Source organism: Micrasema longulum, unplaced genomic scaffold (assembly GCF_059751315.1).
Source record: "Micrasema longulum isolate JH-2025_06_02 unplaced genomic scaffold, ASM5975131v1 h1tg000098l, whole genome shotgun sequence".
NCBI classification, from domain to species: Eukaryota; Metazoa; Arthropoda; class Insecta; order Trichoptera; family Brachycentridae; genus Micrasema; species Micrasema longulum.
The window spans coordinates 608,532-629,792 of NW_028277304.1; the positions used below are offsets into that span (position 1 = coordinate 608,532).

General features: G+C 32.9%; 1 protein-coding gene across 4 annotated transcripts in view; it reads left to right on the top strand.

Annotated features, from left to right (window-relative positions):
• Positions 1 to 21,261, top strand: part of LOC148284657 (uncharacterized protein CG43867) — a 650,259-nt gene that overhangs the window by 601,573 nt on the left and 27,425 nt on the right. For all 4 annotated transcript variants that reach the window (XM_088236990.1, XM_088236998.1, XM_088237015.1 and 1 more), the window contains 7 exons: positions 1,970 to 2,192; positions 3,540 to 3,747; positions 5,774 to 5,935; positions 7,399 to 7,530; positions 12,090 to 12,234; positions 13,675 to 13,787; positions 14,812 to 15,069. In XM_088236990.1, coding sequence (XP_088093116.1) covers positions 1,970 to 2,192; positions 3,540 to 3,747; positions 5,774 to 5,935; positions 7,399 to 7,530; positions 12,090 to 12,234; positions 13,675 to 13,787; positions 14,812 to 15,069 — 1,241 coding nt within the window. The remainder of the gene's footprint in view (positions 1 to 1,969; positions 2,193 to 3,539; positions 3,748 to 5,773; positions 5,936 to 7,398; positions 7,531 to 12,089; positions 12,235 to 13,674; positions 13,788 to 14,811; positions 15,070 to 21,261) is intronic.

Here is a 21,261-nt window from a genome sequence, read left to right on the forward strand (position 1 = left end):
TGATAGTCTTTTAACTCCCGTTACTACAAATCTTTATTTTATTTTTTAAAAAATTTATCATGTAATTCTGAATAATGTTTCTTTAAATTGTGGTCCAAAGTTTAAAGCTAACTGCTCCAGCTTGGAAGAAAATGTTACTTTTTGCCTAACCAAGTATTCAAAATCAACACTACTTCCAATTTTAACTGACTGTACTGAAAAAAAAAATGTACTACGCTAATTTGGCAAGTAATATCGAAAGTTGGCGCATTTAATAAGAATTCCAAAATAATAAAACACTTGCTAGATTATTTCTTAAATTAGGTGTGGACAATTTTTTATAATGAAACCCAGTTTTGAGCATTTGTTTTTGAGAGACTAAGAGTCATTTTACGAAGTGTGAGCGAGACAGATAGTGACGTCACTTTTACTAATGTGTCAGAGAAGGAGAGAGTCATTGTATGAAATGTGAGCGAGACAGATAGTGAAGCCACTTTTACTAATATGTGAGATGGATAGATACACAATTGTGCGAGTACAATCTCTACAACCCCGGGATTATTCTCTAAGAGTTACGTTTTGTGAAACGATGGTACAAAAAAATCAGGGAGACCCGCATTTCTTAGAGAAAATTTTATTGATTCAACATTTAAAAAAGATGGTTACACAAATCTACACAATTTACACGAGTGGCAGGTAAACAACCACATTTAATGAGACTAGATAAATCACAGTATCGTTTCAAAATAAACATGTGGACCGGAATTTCAAATGGGAGAATCGTTGGACCTTTTGAGATGAATTTTTTTTACATTTTTCTCACAACTAGCATGACTTGTTCTATTATCCGTTTCCGGCTTGACGTCGACTTCTGGGCCACCCTGTATATACGTATGACAAAAAACATGTTTTTTTTTAAAGTAGCAAAATACGTAGTAAAAAGAAAAAAACAAAGTAAAAGATGTAATAAAAAATTTAAATGTTTAGTAAAAAAACATATTTTTAAAAAAATATACTGAAAACAGAGTAAAAAGTAATGACTGTCTTCAAAAATTCAATTAATAAAAAACTAAAAATATATTATTATAATTCAAATAAGAACATGTGTTGGCCATCTAACAGCCACCATCAACCCTTCAGACTCGTTCAAAACAGAACCATTTTTTTTTTAAGAAAATGTATCAGAATAAAATTTTGTGTGTTGGTACCTTTTGCTTTTCTCAAAACTAAGTATCATATTCGTATACCGTACATCCGAAGACACTAGATAAAACTGGCCGTTTTCAAGGGGTTTTGAGTGGTTCTAGTTCCCATAATAAATCATTTATCAAAAAACAAATACATGCCAATGGTATCTATTGTGTGTATAAAAGAGGATGATTTATTTGTTTATCATTATTTTTAAAACAACTCTCGACTCAATGCACAGTAACATAAAGCCCGCTTTCAATAGAGACATCCATCAGTACAGTAATCAATCAAAAAATAATATTTTTATTAGATCTGTGATGTGATAATTTCAATTTAAATTAAAAAAATAAAAAAATATTGTTCAAAAACAATAAATAATACACACAAGATTGGTATAACAATTACAATGTTTTTTGATTATATTTCTTGATAAAACTCCATATGTAATGAATTTACAATTTACAATTTATTATGTACAATTTATTATGTACAATTATTATGTACAATTTATTATGTTCCAATTTATTATGTTCATCAATTATATGTTAACACAACATGAAAAAAATATTTTTAAAAAGTTTATATTTTTTCTTTAAATGAACAAGCTATGAATATTGTGAAAGTTATTACAACAAATGAAACTAACAGGTTATTATAAATTATTTTACCTAACTAACATAAGGGACTATTTGATTTTATAAATTGCTTTATAGTTCTCCTATAGTTATTTATGTATTGTTTAATATTTCAATACCAGCAGTACTTTCTAAATAACGATATGCTTTTTTTTTATTTCCAGACACGTCATTTGAGTCCGGAATGTCAGACGACTACGCCATCCCTCCGGACGCGGTGTCGGCGTGCGAGGCAACGTCTACGTCGCTCTCGCTGCCGTCACTCGCCACGCGCGGCAGCGTGGCTGGCGCGCCGCCCGCTGACTCCCCGCGCCGCCAGGAGCCGCTGGAGAAGAGCGGCCATCTTGCCAAGCTCGGCGGAAAACTGAAGACTTGGAGGAAGCGATGGTTTGTCGGGTTTAATTTCATAGTTTTTAACGGCTAGTTAGATGCACGATGATCTAGATCATAGGTTCCTCAAAGTTGAGTTGGCTCCGACCCATCTAACAAAAAATTCTTACCTGGAACCCACCTTTTATCCAAAAAACAAATTGAGAAAATTCCTTTATTTGCAATCTTGGTACCGAAAAAAGTGACGAAGTGTTATTTTTTGAAAATTTCTAAAAATGTCAATCAACTCGAAAACTATGAGACTTTTACTAGACATATTTATTTATTTTCTGGACCATCATGGTGTCCCCTATCTATAGGTATAAGGTTAATCATTCATTATGCCACTTTCTGTATGAACACAGATAATCATACTCAAATATAGGCGAAAACGCCAATATCGTTTTTTTATATAACGGATCATTTAAAAAAATATTTATTTAATTCCATTATGACACAATTATTGACTGTCATATCCTGACTTCCTAGAAAATTCAGTGATAACTCGAGACTCTTAATACAAAAAATACATAATTCGCAATGTCGAAATATAATACAGATAAGTGATTTAATAGTGCATTGGTGTAGCAATTTAATTTTGTCTAATTTTATAATTCAATTTTACAATCAATTTTCCTAATATAAATAAAAGATTTCTAGAATAAAATTACGTTTGTATAGTATTTACTATCGCCGACTAGCGACTATCACCGACTGTTACATGCTAGGAAATTCAGCCCTCCGGGCCTCGCTTTATCGGCCTTGCGGGCCTCAGTTCATTAATTAGAATCTCGGGAGAAACTAAATACTCACTTTTTTCTGTTTTCTCAGAAAGCTACTTTTTCTGCCTGTCTGTTATTATTTAATTTTTTTATCACACCATAACAGGCCAGGAGGCCCAAGTAGCACAGAAACTTTTTTTCCACCCAACATATTGCCATCTAGCGGCCGACCTGTGAAACGTTAATTTAAAATTTCATCAAATATACGAACCAGTATCACATATTTTCAACTCGCATACGAAGCATTTCACTCTGTGTACCATATATGTATGTACAATTCGATTTCTAATCAAGCCAAGTGAACACACGAACCAGTACACTATGAGGCTTTTAACAAAAATTTTACCAGCTGGCACAGAGGACAGATGCGATCAATAATTTCTAGAACAATAATTAATCAATATTTTAATGTCTCAATTAGTAATAGTTTAATTATCAAATTACACTGCATTGTGTGTATCGATGCATTTCCCTTGGTTGCGAATAAGGGGATGATGATAGTGAATACTTATTTATAAATCAACCATTGTTCGTGCATATAAAGTTTTAAAGTAAATAAACTAGATTTAATAATTTCCTGCAGGTTTGTCCTGAAGAATGGCACGTTGTCATACTGGAAGTCGCAATCTGAAATGACCAGAAAACCACAAGGGCAGATTGGTTTGGGCGAAGCTTGTAAAATTTCAAGGAATGACGGAGCAGCTACCTTCGAAATATACACCGGCTCCAGAACATACTATCTCACCGCCGACAGCATAGCCACTATGGAGGACTGGATAAGAGTTTTACAGGTTTCTAAAAATATTATTTAATTTTATTAATCGTATACAGCATTTATAATTTGTGTAATTGCGATAGAAATTGAATTGAAAAAAGTCCCAACAGAAAGCCCGTACGAGGTTTCACCTTAACCTGAATTACTCAATACCGAGAACCCATACGACGTTTTTCATATGTAGCTCCAAGAGTGTTCAACGTCTTGGATGAATGTTTAAGGTCATAAGTGGATTTTATCGAAGGGAAGAGACAACTGTACGAGATTGCTGCCGGAATAAATTTATTGTAGCGATGTTTTGTGTATCTATCGCTATTTTTTATCTTTGCCATTATGTTTGTCACTTTGTATGATATCTATTCTTTTATAATTTTTTTAAGGTATTCAATGTTGTTTTCGGACTCTTATTTTTAAAATAGTTATTGTGTTATGTGTTATTTATTTCTTATAATTTATTTTGTTTATTTATTCTTACAAATACATGTATTACCACAAAAAAAACCTATTCCTCTATGAGGGGAGGAGCCCTGTGATGAGTTGGGATACAACATAATGGAAAGTGGGAGAATAGAACAACAGAATTCACGAGTGGTGCAATAAAAATAATCTTCTTCTCAATATAGATAAATGCCAGGTTATTTCCTTTTCTAAAAGTAAGAAACCTTTAATTTTTAACTAGTTTTTGAACCACGCAACAATTGAAAGAGTTGATTTCATTAGGGATCTTGGCATAATTTTTGATGATAAACTTACATTTATCAAACATATTGACAAGATTTCAAATGAGGCGCTAAGTATGTTGGGATTTATTTGTAGGATTACTAATAAATTTGAAAGTATCGCACCAATCAAGTCACTTTATTGCTCCCTGGTTAGAAGTCGTTTAGAATATATTTCTCCAGTCTGGTCGCTGGTCGTCCCATTATCGTGTACATTCTGATTCACTCGAGCGCGTCCAGAAGAAATTTCTAAAATATATTAATTTTAAACCTCATATTCCAGCTGCTTTATTTAATTATAATCAATTGTTGTCTTCAGCAAATCTTTTAAGACTTTCTGATAGAAGAATCCTAACTGACCTAATATTACTTTTTAAGGTGATCAACTCGTTAATTGACTGTCCAGAATTGCTGGAGTTGGTGTGTTTCCGTGTACCTGGTCGACATACCCGCCACAGATCTTCTTTTTGTTCTGCAAGTTCTAGAACCAACTATCACATGCACTCGCCTATCCCTAGGCTCCATAGATATGGCAATCAGTATGAGGACAAGGCTGATATATTTGGTTCTGGACTTGATAGTTATAAAACGAGTCTGATTTCTTTTTTTCTCTCGCAATATTATTCTTAAACTTTTCTTTATATTTAAAAATGTTTTTCCTTTTTTTGTTTTTTCATATTTATGTATTTATTTCGTTAATATTTTTGGTTATGTTTTTATATATGTATTTTATTTTTTTTCATATTTATGTTCAATATATATTAAAGGAAATTTATGCCGTTTATGTAAAATAAATAAATAAATCCTAAATCCTAAATAAGTACATTTTATTAAACATCAGCAAAAATAAAATTTTTAAATTGTTACATAAACGTATATTTTAATAATCATCTGGGCAACACGCTTAATAACGTTTTTGCTTTTAACTCCCTTACATGTAAAATGTACCTTAGTTTAAATGAATAAATAAATCTAATTCAATTAAATATAGTCATTAAGAAAAATGACAATATCCGTCTTAGCCTTTTATACAAATCGCGAAACTCACAGAGAAGTCAAAACAATTTCGTAAATAATAGTTTAGATAATTAAACTTGTATAATTAATCCACTCGTAGGTAGTCATGTGGTATTATTATTTTGCACTGCATATAAAAAATGTGTGCCTTAAAACATGTTGTGCCGTGTTAGGCAGACCACACGCAAGTGGAAGTGTGATCATTTAAACCAATAGCTGGCTATAAGCCCTTTAAATGCCTAGACTTTTAATATTTTCTTTCATCAAACAGGTTTTTTCATCGAGTATTTATCTTTTTTTTTTCAGAATGTCCAAAGGCGCAACGCTACCAAATTACTTTTGAGCAAAGAAGACAACAAGCCAACAATTCAAGGATGGCTAACAAAAGTAAAGAATGGACATGGAAAGAAAAGCTGGTGTGTCTTAATCGGAAAAATGTTTCTTTACTTCAAGACATCGGCAGATAACGTACGTAACTAATTGCCATTCTGCTACTCCTCCATAACAACTATCACACCATTTCTCCGTTGAAGTAGACAGAGAAGATGAATTGACAAATGCATCTATTCTGACATACTTTCCTAGCTTTTTCGACATTCATACATCTTGTCATACATGCCATTCACTTGTGTTTGCTTTTAAAATGACAGATCCCTTAGATTTTAGTTTATTTATAATATTCTTGGCTGTCCTCAACCTACATTACCTACGTTCACTCTATCCATATATATCTGTTTGTTTCCTTTAATTAATATTTGAAGCAGTCAAGTTATGATTTGCCATGCTATGTTAATCACTAAATTAAACTTTAAAAATCCTAAGGAAAATTAATGTTCCTTTTTCAAGGTGTAAAAATTGATTAAATTGTATTCTTTAATCTTATCAAAATTGTATACATTTTAAATGCCTAGTACATCAACTAACATGTGTTCAGTTTTCCATGTCTTTAATATCAATTCTCAAAAAATAAATTATTTTGGATTGACGGACATTTCATGCATCATTAAATATTTTTTAGAATTTGAATAAAAAAAATAAATTAAGGGGGTACCCATAAAAAACCAAATTAATATATTTTAAAATGTATTTTATCAATTATTTTACAAAAAACCTTTAACCGGCTTCAAAGTACTCTCCATTGAAGTCAAATCTTCTGTTCCATTGTTGGAAACATAGATTAAATTCGTCTTTCGTGAAATTTAACAGTGTCTCTATTGTTTTTAATTCACCTCAGCAGCGTCGGCAAAACTGTCTTATCCTTTCATGCATCTTTTTATTTCGGGGAGTAAAAAAAATTCCCAGGGGGCTATATCAGGTGAGTAGGAGGGATGGGCCACAGTGGTCCTACCTTTTTTGCTCTCAAATTGGTGCACAGAGAGAGCTGTCAGCCACCATCCTCAAATCTTCTCTTAAATCCAAATTACTCCAGATAGCTCCACAACTTCTCTGGTAGTCTTTCATCGGACTTCTGGAATGATTTGGAAAATTATAGCGGTATTTTCGTCGGTTTAGGCCATCGAAAAACGTCCATAGCTGGTTTGGTCATCAATTGAAATTTCCCTTCTTTTTAAATGGGAAAAACACTTAAACATTTTCTCGATAGAATAATTTTGGTAGGGCGTTGTTAACATTTTAAGAGTTTCTGTGCCAGCTTTCCCAAGCTGGAAGTCAAACTTCACAGCCGTCTGCTTAATTGTCCATTGCAAAAACGACGAGCACGCAAAACTACTTTTAAACAGAACCTTTCTCAACAACTACATCTTCCATACTGATCGGGAAAAGGTAACTCTACACAATCCTACTGGCAGAACCCGGAACTACAACGGTTTGGGTACCCCTACGTATATATTATTTTTCTAGCTATTTTTTATTCTCCTATATTCATTTTACATTGTTTATAATGTTTGGCGTTGTCTTTGTGTCTATCGTAGAATCCAGCTGGTCAGATCAATATGCGAGATGCCAGAGTAGAAGACGTTGAACATGTCTCCGATTCTGATTCAGAAGAAAGGAACGAGGAATCTCAAACACATCTTACTATTGCTATTTACCCCCAACATCAAGTAAGCTTTCATTTATATTTAAATAAATACCGACACATCTCCAATACATACAGTCATGCAATACTGAAGCCTTCTCACCACGGCAACATAGAGATCGGAAGGAGTAATATGACGTCAATTATATTATGAAAATTAACATAACCTATATCTAGCTGATTTATTCTTATCTTACCATAGCCATTTCAATTATATTTTTTAAAAATAAATATTTGCGTTCTAATGATTTACCCAAATATTTCGTTTTGATGGCCATTTTCAGCGAGTTTTAAATAACTTACTATTAGAAAATTGGAATCAAGTTGGGGTAGAGTGGGATTCGAACAACGGACCTTTGAACCGTGAGTCCGAGACACTAGCTACAGGACCACAACCCGATATTATTTATTTAACTTTTTGTACATAATATTAATTGTATATTGGCGGGCTTATTGCCAAATGGCAATTTCTTCCAACCAACCAATAAGATTAAAGTTTTATTTTTTTTAACCCATTGCAACACAAAGCCGGCGAATCGCTGGCCAAGGTCGATTTGTCACTGACTCACAAAGCGGGCAATTCGCCAGTTTTTTTTTTTTTTTTTTTAGAAAAAGAAATATTTGCGTTCTTATGATTTACCCAAATATTTAATTTTGAGGGCCATTTTCAACGAGTTGTAAATAACTCACTATTAGAAAATGGAATCGAGTTGGGGTAGAGTGGGATTCGAACCGCGGACCTTCGGTCCGTGAGTCCGAGACACTAGCCACAGGACCACAACACGATTTTACTCCTGTTTGTCTTTGGAGTGATTTTTTTTGCATGAAACCTGAATGACAATAACTTTATTCATAAAAATGACATACATAAGTATATTTCGGTTACTGATTTCATAATAAAATGTAATAATAGCAATTTATTATAAAATATTAATTTCGTCTTAATGTTGTTGTAATAAAAAAATGTGTCAAAATTAAATAGTGTGTTGTATGAATAAAAATTGTCATCTTTATTAGTGGTGCAATGGGTTAAAGTCAAGTTACAAAACATAATTAATAGAAAAAAAAAGCTAACGATACGTATGTAAAAATAGAAATAAATGTATTTATGAAAAATTATCTTAAATCAATACCATTACTCAATGCGAAAAGGGAAAAAAGAGGAAACAGGAAAGAAGGAGAGATTAAGGAAGGGAAATATGTTTCTTTAGACGTGATTTAAACAAAGATACTGTAGTAACATCTTTAATGGTGGATGGGAGACGATTCCACGTGGAGCCAGTGAAACTGACTCAATGGAAAGCTTTTGGTCCCAAATGTTATCTGTATGTTATCTATTCTGCGTCACATTCACTATTCTGCCCTACAATGGCCATTCAAACCAGCCAATGACAGATCATAAGCCCTGTAAATACCTAGACTTCCATATACTCTTCTCAAAAATGTTTTCCCTCTCAAGAGCAACAAATTTAGAACTAAATTTTAATCTAAAGTGATAATATACTTTGATTTACCCACAGGTTGAAAAACACTGTGTTAAGCAATTTATTTATATTATTTTTTATCATCAATGTGAACTTTAATAATATATTTTTTTAAATTATATTCATATATCTAAAATTATCTTTTTTACTGATAAGCTTTGATGGATTGATAATGTTTTGTGTATGTCAGTATTTTTTATTTTTTACCAATAATAACCTCCATGGAAAACGCAAAATGTTAATGATTATTCTTTTCTCATTTAAGTTTTTTATTTTTTGTCACATTTCATGTTTACGTCTTTAACATAATTTATGAAAACTTAATTGGTGTTTTTATGTTACAAAATCACTGTTTTTAATACTTCTTACATATAACTGCATGTTTTCTGAATACTTTTTTTTTTTTTTAAATAATTTCCTCTTATTGATTTAAGAATAGTCCGAAAGGAGCATAGAATCATATTTGAATACATCGGACTGTGTCCATAAAACTCCCCACTTTCGCCACGCGCATCCGTATAGTCTCCGCGTAATGTTGCCAGATCGTGAAAAATAAAATAATTATATTTCTTTTAAAAGGCAATTTGTTAATTTCTCTAAAATTTTATTGTACATGTGGAAACATTGATTGACACAACAGAGTAGATAAGTAAAGTGTCATTTAATAAGAGTAATTTAATTAATGAACTTTGAATTTAAAAAATAAAACAATTTTTTTTACATAAAACGGATATTGTTAAATAATATTTGATGTTTTAAAGATAATGCTGGTCAAATGTTCATCACGGCGTTGTTTAATCCGAGAGGTCTAATTTTCATTAGTTCTCTCATTGGATGAGCAAAGTAGCATAAAAAATTTGACTTTCCTGGCAACACTAACAAAAGATTCATTTTGTTTTCTTTGACAATCTGACAGATGGAAAAATAATTCAATTTTTAAGTAATACATTTGCTACTTACACACTCATTTGTTACTTACACATGAAATGTGATCCCATCCTGTTTCTTTTTTATCCCAGCAGCATTTCTACACTTTAAAATGACACAACACGGCATAGTTGAATTCAAATCGGGAGCGATGTCTACAAAAAAACTAATTGGTCAAAACGTAAAACTACTCCTTTAAGAGTAGTTTAGTAGCCTTCTGTTTGATGTGCGTATGCGGTTTCTAGACTATTCTTAATTCTATGGATTTGATATTATATTGTTCGATAATAATTTATTTATGTTTTTCCTTATAAATTGATAACTAACTATGCACAACACTCTTTCCTCTTTCGTTCTTGCTCTAACTATAATGCTTTTTTTTCATCTATTGATATATTTTACATGCCCCTTTATTTATTTTTAAATAAATTAAGACTCCTTATTTCTGGCTGCGATACGATCCCACAGATTCTAGTTAAAAATGTCAATATGAGAGGTACATTCATTTCCTAGTCTGTGCATCCTCAGTATGGGTGAGTGACAAAGATAGCTAGTTTGAGAAGGGTGACAATAATATTATCTAGAGTATATTGTCTAGTTCTATGTGTTGGTATGTTAATATTCATTTAATCCAGGAGTTCGCAACAATTGAATTCAGAATTAATGATTTTATGTTAAAATATTAAGTCCGTTATTTACCTGCAATCCTCCAGAGTAGGTAAATTCAAAGAATTTAACAAAGACATGTAGTCAATTTGTTATATAGGAATATGCAATTTGAAATTAATGAATCTCTAAAATGTTCATTGAACTCTTTCAACATTATTTGTGTGAATTTTGTAAAAAGGGGACCATATAGTAGAGTTGAGGGCATTGGAAGCAAAGATAGCATACCCCGTTTTGGTGTTTTCGAAAAAAATAACAAAAACTGATACACTAATGCCAAAGAGAGTCTATATGTTAGAAATGTTATTTTCACTGAACTTAAACTTTAAGATACTAATAAATTAGCTTTAATAGAAGCATGAATTCAAAAAACTTCCTAATATTTGTATGGCACGGCCTTTTAAAAAAAAATTATTCTCAAGCCTGTCATCGGTCGAATAAAATGACTGATGGATATTGCTGTTTGCTTCCAAACACTATTTTCAAACCATCAGAAGTATGATTTTAAACTACATTTGCAACTTAACTCATGATTTTTATAAAAATAAAGTTGATTAACTACAGAATGACATCATAACCAAAAAAAAATTTTTTTTGGAAGTTGCTATCTTTGCTTCCAAAGCCTTCAGTTGTACTGTAATTGGCTTCTAACGACCAAGGATATATACAAGAGTTTCACTATTTTAACTGATTCAAAATCTTTTATAGTTCTAAGAATGAAACCCATAGTTTTCATACTTTTAGAAGTAATGTGGTTGATTTTGTACCGTGTATCACATGCACTCTTTTCGAATGTGTCAGTCATTAGGAATGATGTTGAACAACAACAACAACAAACCATCACCCCGTTTCCCCGTAAGGGTAGGCAGAGAGGATAGAACGCCACAACGCTCTATCTTTGCATACAGATCTCGCTTTCTCTACATTCATACATCTTCTCATGCACGTGCGCCGATAATTCCGACTTTTGACATGTCCATATAGAAGTATTTGTTGGATTTGGTCATGCCATGTCTTCTCGGTCTTCCTCTATTTCTGGATCCATCAACATTCGCATTGTAAATATTCTTAGCCGTTCTTTTGCTGTCCATCGTTCTACATGTCCAAACCAGCGCAGAGCTCCTTTCTTGATTTTGTCGATAATGCTTGTCTCAGCCTTACATAATGTACGGATCTTAACATTTGTGCATCTATCGTACATAGTTTTACCACACATTCGCCTGAGAGATCGCATTTCGACACCATTCAGCCTACTTTCATCCCTGTTTTTCCGAGTCCATACTTCGCTCCCATACATCAGGGTCGGGACCAGGACTCCGTTGTGAACTGCTAATTTTTCCTCTTGTGACAAACATTTATTTGCCAAGGTTGATTTAAGTGCACCGTTCCCTCTGTTCCCACTCCTCCCAATTACCCAGAAGAACTCTATTTGCATCTGAACAGCCCGAAAATCTAAAAAATGAACACATTTTCATGTTTTTAAAACGTTATTATTTATTATTTTCAGGGCCCTACCTATTTACTATTCAGTAACAAAGCAGAGAAAGACGCGTGGCTTTACAATTTAACAGTTGTGAGTGGTGGAGGACTCAGTCAAGGAACACACTATGAACAACTTGTTCAAAAGCTCATGGAGACTGATGGAGATCCAAGTAAGTGTATTGTGAAAAACTGTATTTGATGCAGTTGTGTATAATTTTTTACATTTTGCTTGGAAAACAGTTCAGTGGGAGAATTTTGGGGGTCATAACTCCCAACAATATTTAATAAGTGTTACATTCTAATATCAATAATAAAAAAACCGTTATCAGCATAGAATTAAGAATAGTCCAGCACATCAAATAGAAGGCGATTAAACTACTCATAAATGAGTAAGTTTACGTTTTGACCCATTAGTTTCTTTGTAGACGTCGCTCAGTACGCAACTCTTGATTTGAATTCAACTATGCCGTGTTGTGTCCTTTTAAAGTGTAGAAATACTGCTAGGATCTTAAAGAAACAGGATGCAATCACATTTCTTGTGTAATTAGCAAATGAATGTGTATATAGCAAATGCATTACTTAAAAATTGAATTATTTTTCCATCTGTCAGATTGTCGAAAAAACAAAATGAACATTTCGATAGTGTTGCCAGGGTAGTAAATTTTTTTACCCTACTCTGCTCATCTAATAAGAGAAATAATGAAAATTGGACCTCGGATTAACCAACTCTGTGGTGGGCATTTGACCGACATTATCTTCGAAACATCAAATATTATTTAACATGATATAAAAATATCAGTTTTATGTCAAATAAAATTTGTTTTACATATTAAGTTTAATGTTCATTAATTCAATTACTCTCATTAAATGACCCTTTACTTATCTACTCTGTTGTGTCAATCAATATTTCCACGTGCACAATAAAATTTTAGAGAAATTAACAGATTGCTTTTTTTTTTACCTTACATTTGTGTTATGATTATTTTTTTTCCCATCTTGCAACATTATGCGTCGACATCACGAATGCGTGCGGTGAAAGTGGGGCATAGTGGGGGAATTATTGGACACAGTCCGATGTATTCAAATATGATTCTAAGCTCCTTCTGGACTATTCTTAATTCTATGGTTATTGGTAATATATCCAAAAATAAAAATATATTCTTTTAATTTCAATTACATATTTTTTTCTAAATTGTCTTTCATGATGTATACAATTATAATCTATTTTTTAAAATACTGGACTGAACTGATCATTTAGTATGACGAAAAAATGGTAAAACATGTATACGTGGCGAGAATGAACCGTAACGTGGGACGAGGACGACCAAGGAAGTCGTGGCATGATCAGATAAACCAAAATCTTGAGTCTGGTCATGTCAAAAGCAGGCAGAACCGAAGGGCATGTATGAATGTATGTCAGGATAGACGTGTGTGGCGGTCCATTCTCTCTGCCTACCCCTTCGGAGAAATGGCATGATGGTAGTAGTAGTAGATATATTGTTTGGGATCATACTTTTGCTTTCCCATTTGATTACATTTTATCAAGTAGAGTGGCATTTAGCCACGGTTTTTCATTTTTTCTACTTATCATTTTTTTTTCATTCTTCCAGATTGTGTCCTATGGCGACACCCTCAGCTTCTTCATTCCAAAGACAATATTGCATCTCCATTAACATCCCTGAACTCAGAAGCATTACAAGCAGAAGCCATCAAACTCTTTAAGGTACAATACTGTTTTACTGTTCTATTTAAGACCGCAAAAATAAATTCATTTTTATATCCCTATTAGTATCTATCTAACTTCTTAAAACCACACCAATCTGATGATGTTGCGAGAGCGATGAAACCAGTTATTTGGTCTATCAAACTTAGTGGATTAAACAGTCGTCATCATTGTCGTTTCCTTATCAGTGGTGCATACGGCACTGTATTGGCACCCCAATAGCGTATTTGATCAATTTTGTCACATGGAAGGCTGGGTAATCAGTTTTACACTTCAGGGGCCAGTCCAGGAACAATGAAATATTTCAGCTCCAAGGAACTACTAGAACGACGACGAACCGCTAATTAAAGATGGACGACCTTTATTCTTCTTCTTCTTCCAAGCGGTCCCTCAATGCTGAGGATCGTGATCACCATGAACACTTCTGATTAGTCTGTTCCACTTCAGTCTGTCCTCAGCCCAACAAACTGACTCATCCAATTTTAGCCCCGTAGCCACCTTTATTTGGTCAGTCTATCTATATAGGATTCTACCCCGGCGTCTCCTACCTTCAATTTGGCCAGACATTATTGTCTTTTCTAGATTGTCTGGCTCCCTCCCATTAAATCACTTAAAATCAAAATCTGCGTACATCACACAGATCTGTTGTTGAATGTGGGCTGGTTAAATGTACTTACTAAACCTTAACTACGGTCTTACAAATATTGTACGTCCCCAAAATAGTTTTTTTTTTCATATTTATTTCGTAACTTCTAAGTCAATAGATAAATAAATATTTTTCTGTGAATACGGTTATTGTTTTATTTATCTTTTTGCCTTATATTTTAAACATTTATTTGTACCATAAACAATAAACACAACAATTATATTTTATGAATGTCCCAGAGGTCTTTAAAAACAGACAAATTTCATTCATATGCCAGTAGTGGTGTTGCCACGTATGCGTTAAACTGCGATAGGGAGAAATATAAATGGATCTTACTTTCTGGATAAACCCTGTAAATATCATTATTTCTGTTTCCAGTGCTGCCAGCTGTTCATGTCTGTGGCGGTGGAGCACGCGGGAATCGACTATCATGTGGTCCTGGCGCAGAACGCCCTCCAGCAATGCCTGGAGGTGGCGGAGCTTCAGGACGAACTGGTGTCTTGCCTCGTGAAGCAGACCAGCCGCCACCTCCACACCAAGCACGGCGTGCAGGTAACCCCCAAGGCCGGGCGGAGGGCGGAGGACCAGGGGCGCTCCTCCCCTAGCACGGGACGCATGCACCTCAGGCTTAAGAATGTAAGTGCTTGTAGCCGGTAGCATGCCCAAATTCCTCTGGTCGGAACGCACCAATCACCGCAACTATAAATGCAAATAAAATTAAAATCAAAACATTTTGTTTTCAACAATTATGTTTTTTATTTATTTACCGACCGGTTTTGGAGCAACATATTTTCAAAATCCGCTAAATCCTGGGGGGGATACCAGAAATGCCTCAGCTGAAACGCTATAAATAAGAATTTTTTAAATGTCGTGGTTGTGTTTATTAACTGTTTTATAGTATTTCAACTTTTCTGCGAAATTCAGATATTTTTTCATAAAATTCTGTTGCGAGAAGATGCTATATGGCATCGCGCTGCTCTCTCTGCGGTAGGCGGGAAGTTGCGAGCGGAAATCCAAATAAAATGTAAACCACGAAATCCGGTTTTTTGTGTTTATGGCTGGAATATTGCACCCAACTATCAAAAAGTACATGTGCTAACTGACCGAATACATCAACAATTATTTAACTATAAAGCGATGAATTGTAATGTTTGCTGTATGCACGGGGGAAAGCAAAGACAATTGTGAATTGTTACTGCAAGTTTTCAGCAGAAAAATATTTTAGTAATTTTGATACATTCTGAACATTACAATATAGGATTATTCATAAAATTCAAATCAAAGTGATGATTAAAAAAAAAATTAACTTAATATCCTACATGGGGGGACTTTGGAAGGGTTAAAATCAAAATATTTGGTAAAGAAAAATCCACTAAAGTTTTATGCAAAATTACTGATTTATAAAGTTTTTATTGTCTTCTGTAATGTTATCATTTATACACATTGTATTCAAATGAAGGTGATGATATGTATTAGACTCCTGAGGTTTCATAATTAAATTGGATTTATATTCAATTCTTAATATTATATTACCTATAAAGGAGCACGTGTTGCTCCGAAACCGGTTGGAAATGAAATATTAAAATATGTTAAAAATATTACAACAGAGACAGAAAGCGTTTTCGAAAAAGGAGCGCAAAATTCTAGGCATTTACAGGGCTCATGACCTACCATTGACCGGTTTAAATGGTCACTTTGCGCAATGTGTAACATTCACCATTTTGCCTATGTTCGATTTTTCCATTGAACGTCGCTTTTTTTTCCTAAACATCCCTTTTTCTTAAGCTCTTACATCTGTTGATATTTGTAAAATTAAGTCTCTAACAGAGGAATAATTTCATTCAAGATTTTATCGAAAACTGCAAAATTTTAAATGGCTGTGAAAAAATTTTTTCAACCATTCGAGTCTTATATTTTTTGTTCAACTTCATACGTGTTGTACTTTTACACGTGATTTTATTTTAAAACTTTTTATTTTTTAAAGCACTCCTCTCCAAATCATGAGAACCTCTCTCTTTTATGTAGAGTGAGCTTTTACTAAATTTTGTTCATTATATTTTTTAAGTAAACCTTTTTCTATAAAAAACTAAATATTGTTTTTATATAAGGTGTTTTTCATTTTTTGGCAAATTCAAATTAGATGTATTTTTAAAATAACGTAGTGCTGTTTCCGACCAGTATTGTTTTCTAGCGCTTCAAAAGCTTTATATGGAAAAACACACATTTTTATTACACTAATATGTAGTGCTATGCAAATGTCCCGGATTTTTGACAATTAGCATGCTAATTTAACCAAAAATATATATCAACGAATACAACCAAATTATTTTACCAAATATTTTGGCCGTAAACACATATAAATTTGTTTCGATGTATAAAAACAGACTATGGTCATAAAATGTACACTTGTATAACCCTGTGTTTAATATTTGAAATCAAATTAACACTCAATTAAAAAAACATTTATTTAATCTTCTTTCAAATGAATAAAATGTCGTTTTGTATGAGAAGACTGTTGACCAATGATTTCGGTGAAAATCTGTGTAACTTCTGTATCAACTAAAAAATGTAATTATTCACATAGAATCTGACAATGATAAAATTGTTAACTATTCAGTATTTTTACAGATAGTAAAAAAAGGGCCCCCGTGGTGTACTGGTTAAGACACTTGACTCACGCACGGAAGATTCCGGGTTCGATACCTGGTAAAAACACAAAACTTCAATTTAAAAATAAAATATTTTTGTGTTTTTTATTACATTTTTAGATAAATTTTGATGGATTGATTGATGAAACATTTTGCCCGTGTTGAGATTTACAAAATAGACATTTCGATTAACTGTTTTAGAAAATCCCTTTAATCTAATCTAATCTAACCTAATCTAATCTAACATAACTTAACCTAACCTAACCTAACCGAACCTAACCTAATTTTTAACTCTTTTTCACCATATTACGTGGGATGTAATTGTTGTAAGGAAAGCAAGCATCTATTAAAAGATGTTATTAGGATACTTATGTATCTCAGTTGAGATTATTTTTATTACAAAATAATAATAATAACGTATCCCTTGCTCTATGAGGCCAAGAGCCCTGTGTTGAGTAGATAAAAATTAAAATTAAAAATTATTACATAAACATATATTTCAATAGACATCTAATATGAATATATTATTTAAGGCTAGTTACTCGCCAGACCTCTTTCACAAATAAAGTACTTAATTTTCTTTTTTTTTTGGTTTGGTTGATACATTTGCATAACATTATGTAGCGGTTTAACAGATTTAACTAAGTTTGTGTTTTTTTGTATGTAGTGATTTATTTACCACGTTAGTTTTATTATCAAGAATTATTTACAAAATCTTACTTGCATATTGAATATTTTTTATATTATATAGCTACCAAATAATCGATGACTAATAAAATTAAGCAAATGGTTTTTTTTTAATAATTGAATTTCTCAAGTGGTTGAATAAAGTTGTGTTCCGAAATTGCTTGGTATCAATATGAATACTGTAGTGATTTCAAATAAAATATTCATATTATAAAAATATGTACATTTTTATAATCATTATCAATATGTATTTTTTTTATTGTATGCTTAACATTTTGATTAATTGAGGCCTTGCATAATCTGCTTCTTGCCATGCTATTTCAGCTTCTACAAGTTTATATGTTTATAATCTAGTCTGTCAAAAATAGTAGAAATTATTTCAGTACTCTGCTGATGTTATATTTATGCTTTACGTTAGTTCTTAAGTAGAGTTTACATGAGGACGATACAATATTGTTCTGCCTCAGCATCTGCCATATTATCCACGTGTGAACAGCAAAATTGCTACAAATGTAAGACAGGACATTATTCCGAGACATTGTCACAGAGGTAGACAGGCCGGCTATCTCTGCGAGACAATGACTACCCCCACCACTACGAGTGCGCGCACAGACAGAACTGTATGACAAAAGGGATTTACTCGATGGATTTAATCGCGCCGAAGACGGCCGCAGAAAAAAAAAAAATATATATTTGTCCTTAAACAATTCCAATACATCTAGGTATAATATTTTATTTTTTTTCGCAAACTCGCTCATAACAAATGTCGTCGCTTATTCATTTTTGCAGCACTAACGTGTGAACTACGGCTGAATTTTCATATTTTACCAGTGTCCTGTCCTGCGCGGTCGAGGCTGTTCACAGAGCTGGGACAATACAATATTGTCCTATCTTTTGTTTTGTCCTTGTGTAAATCTAGCTTTAATAACCTTAACGACAAATCTTAACATTTTATTTGTAGGTATATAATATTCATCAAGAACTTGTTTTTAAAATTCACTCTTTCATCAAACTGAGATTAAATAATAATTGGGGAATAATCACCCGACAATTCCTTTATCTCGGTTGAGAAATCCTAACGGAGTTATATTCCTGTATTAGTCTTTAAACATTTGAACACACTCAAAACATTAAGCTATATTATCTCCTCGCTATGGCTTGAGCTATATTGAGTGCTGTAGCGAATGCCCCTTGGTTTTCCAGAAACGCCGAATATCTACAAGTGCCTCTAGTAATAGACGAGATTAGGAAATTCAGTGTGGTGTACCGGCAAAGATTCGGCAACCACATCAATAGTCTGGCCAGTAGAGGTGTGTAGTTCGCGAACGACCCTGTCATACTGACAAGGTCAGAAACATTGAACTAGAGACATGTTTCTTTCATCTCGGGCAGTTAGTTCACGAACTGAATGGCTCTTTGTGTCATTTGGCTCTTTGTGTCATTTGGATCTTTTATATCTTTGTGTCTTATGGATCTCTAGCTCATTTCGTTCATTCATTGAACGAGATTGTGTCCTTATCTCTGTGGTTAGTAGGTAGATTAGATACTTACACATACACTCTGTATCCATAGTAGGTACCTAAATGCCTAAACTGGCTGCTTTGTTCATTTTTCTCCTTTATCTCCTGCAAAATTTAATTGACACTAATTATGAAATGTTGTGATAAAAATGCTATTTTATGAATTATTATTTACATTTATGTTGAGATGAAAACATTAGGTATTCGTTTTTCATTAATGCCCTCTAATGTGAACAAGAGGTTAGTTTGTTCACTTGAGTTTATTGGATTATGTATTTTTCTGTTCTATTTTGCTGTATAAATAATTACAGAAACAATTTTATTAATTCATTATAAAAACATTCATATTTATAACCTTATAATGGCTTATTAGTCTGTGCCTGTGTTAAACCACAATAATTAACATTAAAAAAAAAGTAACTTAAAATGATGAAGTGATTAAAATATATCAATTTCAGAATAACAGTCCAATCGGACGATATAACATTAAAAAATAATTATAAATGAAACAATGTAAAAAATAACAACCTAGTTGTGGAATAACTTATTAGGTCAGTTATCCATTTTGTGCTAGAGGCCGACTAATGTTTTTTTTAAAAATATTATTTGTGTATATTTTTTTTAATTTGCCTTAGTTTATTTCATAATATATATTAAAACTGCACACGTTATAAATATAAAAACCTAATTTTTAAAAATGTAAACTCTCTAAGGGATTTTAAAAATTCATTGTAAAAGTAAATAAAAAATAAATAAACCTAGCATGAAATATAACTTTCGATAATATATAATATGACGTTTTTTTTCTAAATAAAATAATTTATCTGTTTTCTACAGGTTTGTGATATTATAATATCTAAAGAACAATATAATCAAATCTATAAAGAAAATCATGCTGACAAACCAGCCAAAGGTTTATAATTATTTGTTTTATTCACCACTCCTACGCATTTGGCTCAAGCGAACGAAAGAACAAAACGAACTAGAGACATGAAAGACACGAAAGATATGGAGACACAAATGATACGACGATGCGAAAGATGCGGAGATATGATGACCTAAATAAGCCGAATGAGCAAAAGACACATTCGTTCAATTGAACTACTTAAAAGATTCGGTCTTTTTGGTGATGCAGATCAAGTGACACGTATCCTCTCGGTGACAGGGTTTTATCCACGTCTACTGGCCAGCAGCTTACTAGATGTAATTGGACATGTTGGGCATCGCATTTGGTTTAGATTCTGGATTTGCCAAACAGGTAGATAGCCTACCAGTTCCAATGAAATTTATGTCAGATATTACCTGATGTCCTCCTCTCTCTTACTCAATAAATCAATAAAAAAAGACCTACTTATTGTCTAGGACCGGTTGTAGATTGAAAATTGACATTTAAATGCATTGAGATATAATATAAAGAGATAGCACTCCATACAAATCCGTGCTAAAAAGTCATCCCTAAAGGAAAGGGAATGACCTACGGAGGTAGCAAGTGTCGCACGTCATAAACAAGTAAACTTAAACAGTAAAAAGTACGAACTGTTTACATCGGTCTACTGTAAGTTCTATTTAGTATGTCATTTCGCTTTACGCCCAACTAACTGAGCAGGATGGAGACAGGAGGTAACTCACGAATTGTTTTTTGGCATTAAAATAGCTTCATTAAACAAGTGTTCATTAAGACAAGAACATTACTCGCCGGTGAAAGGTTATACCATCGCTTTTCCAAATTGATTTGTGCAGTATCTACATATAGGCATTTTAGTCATTTCGAGGAGAAAAGTAGCTGGTGAACGCTCGCAACAGACTAAAGTCCGGCCGCAGGTTTAGCGAACATATTTCGAACGCTTATGTTTACTCTAGTTATTTACCTCAATGTTTAAATGTGATAATTCATTATTGAATATTACAAATATGAGTGTTGACAAAATACGGAGGTTCCACTGAACACCAAAAGGGTATTTTAACTGGTTTAA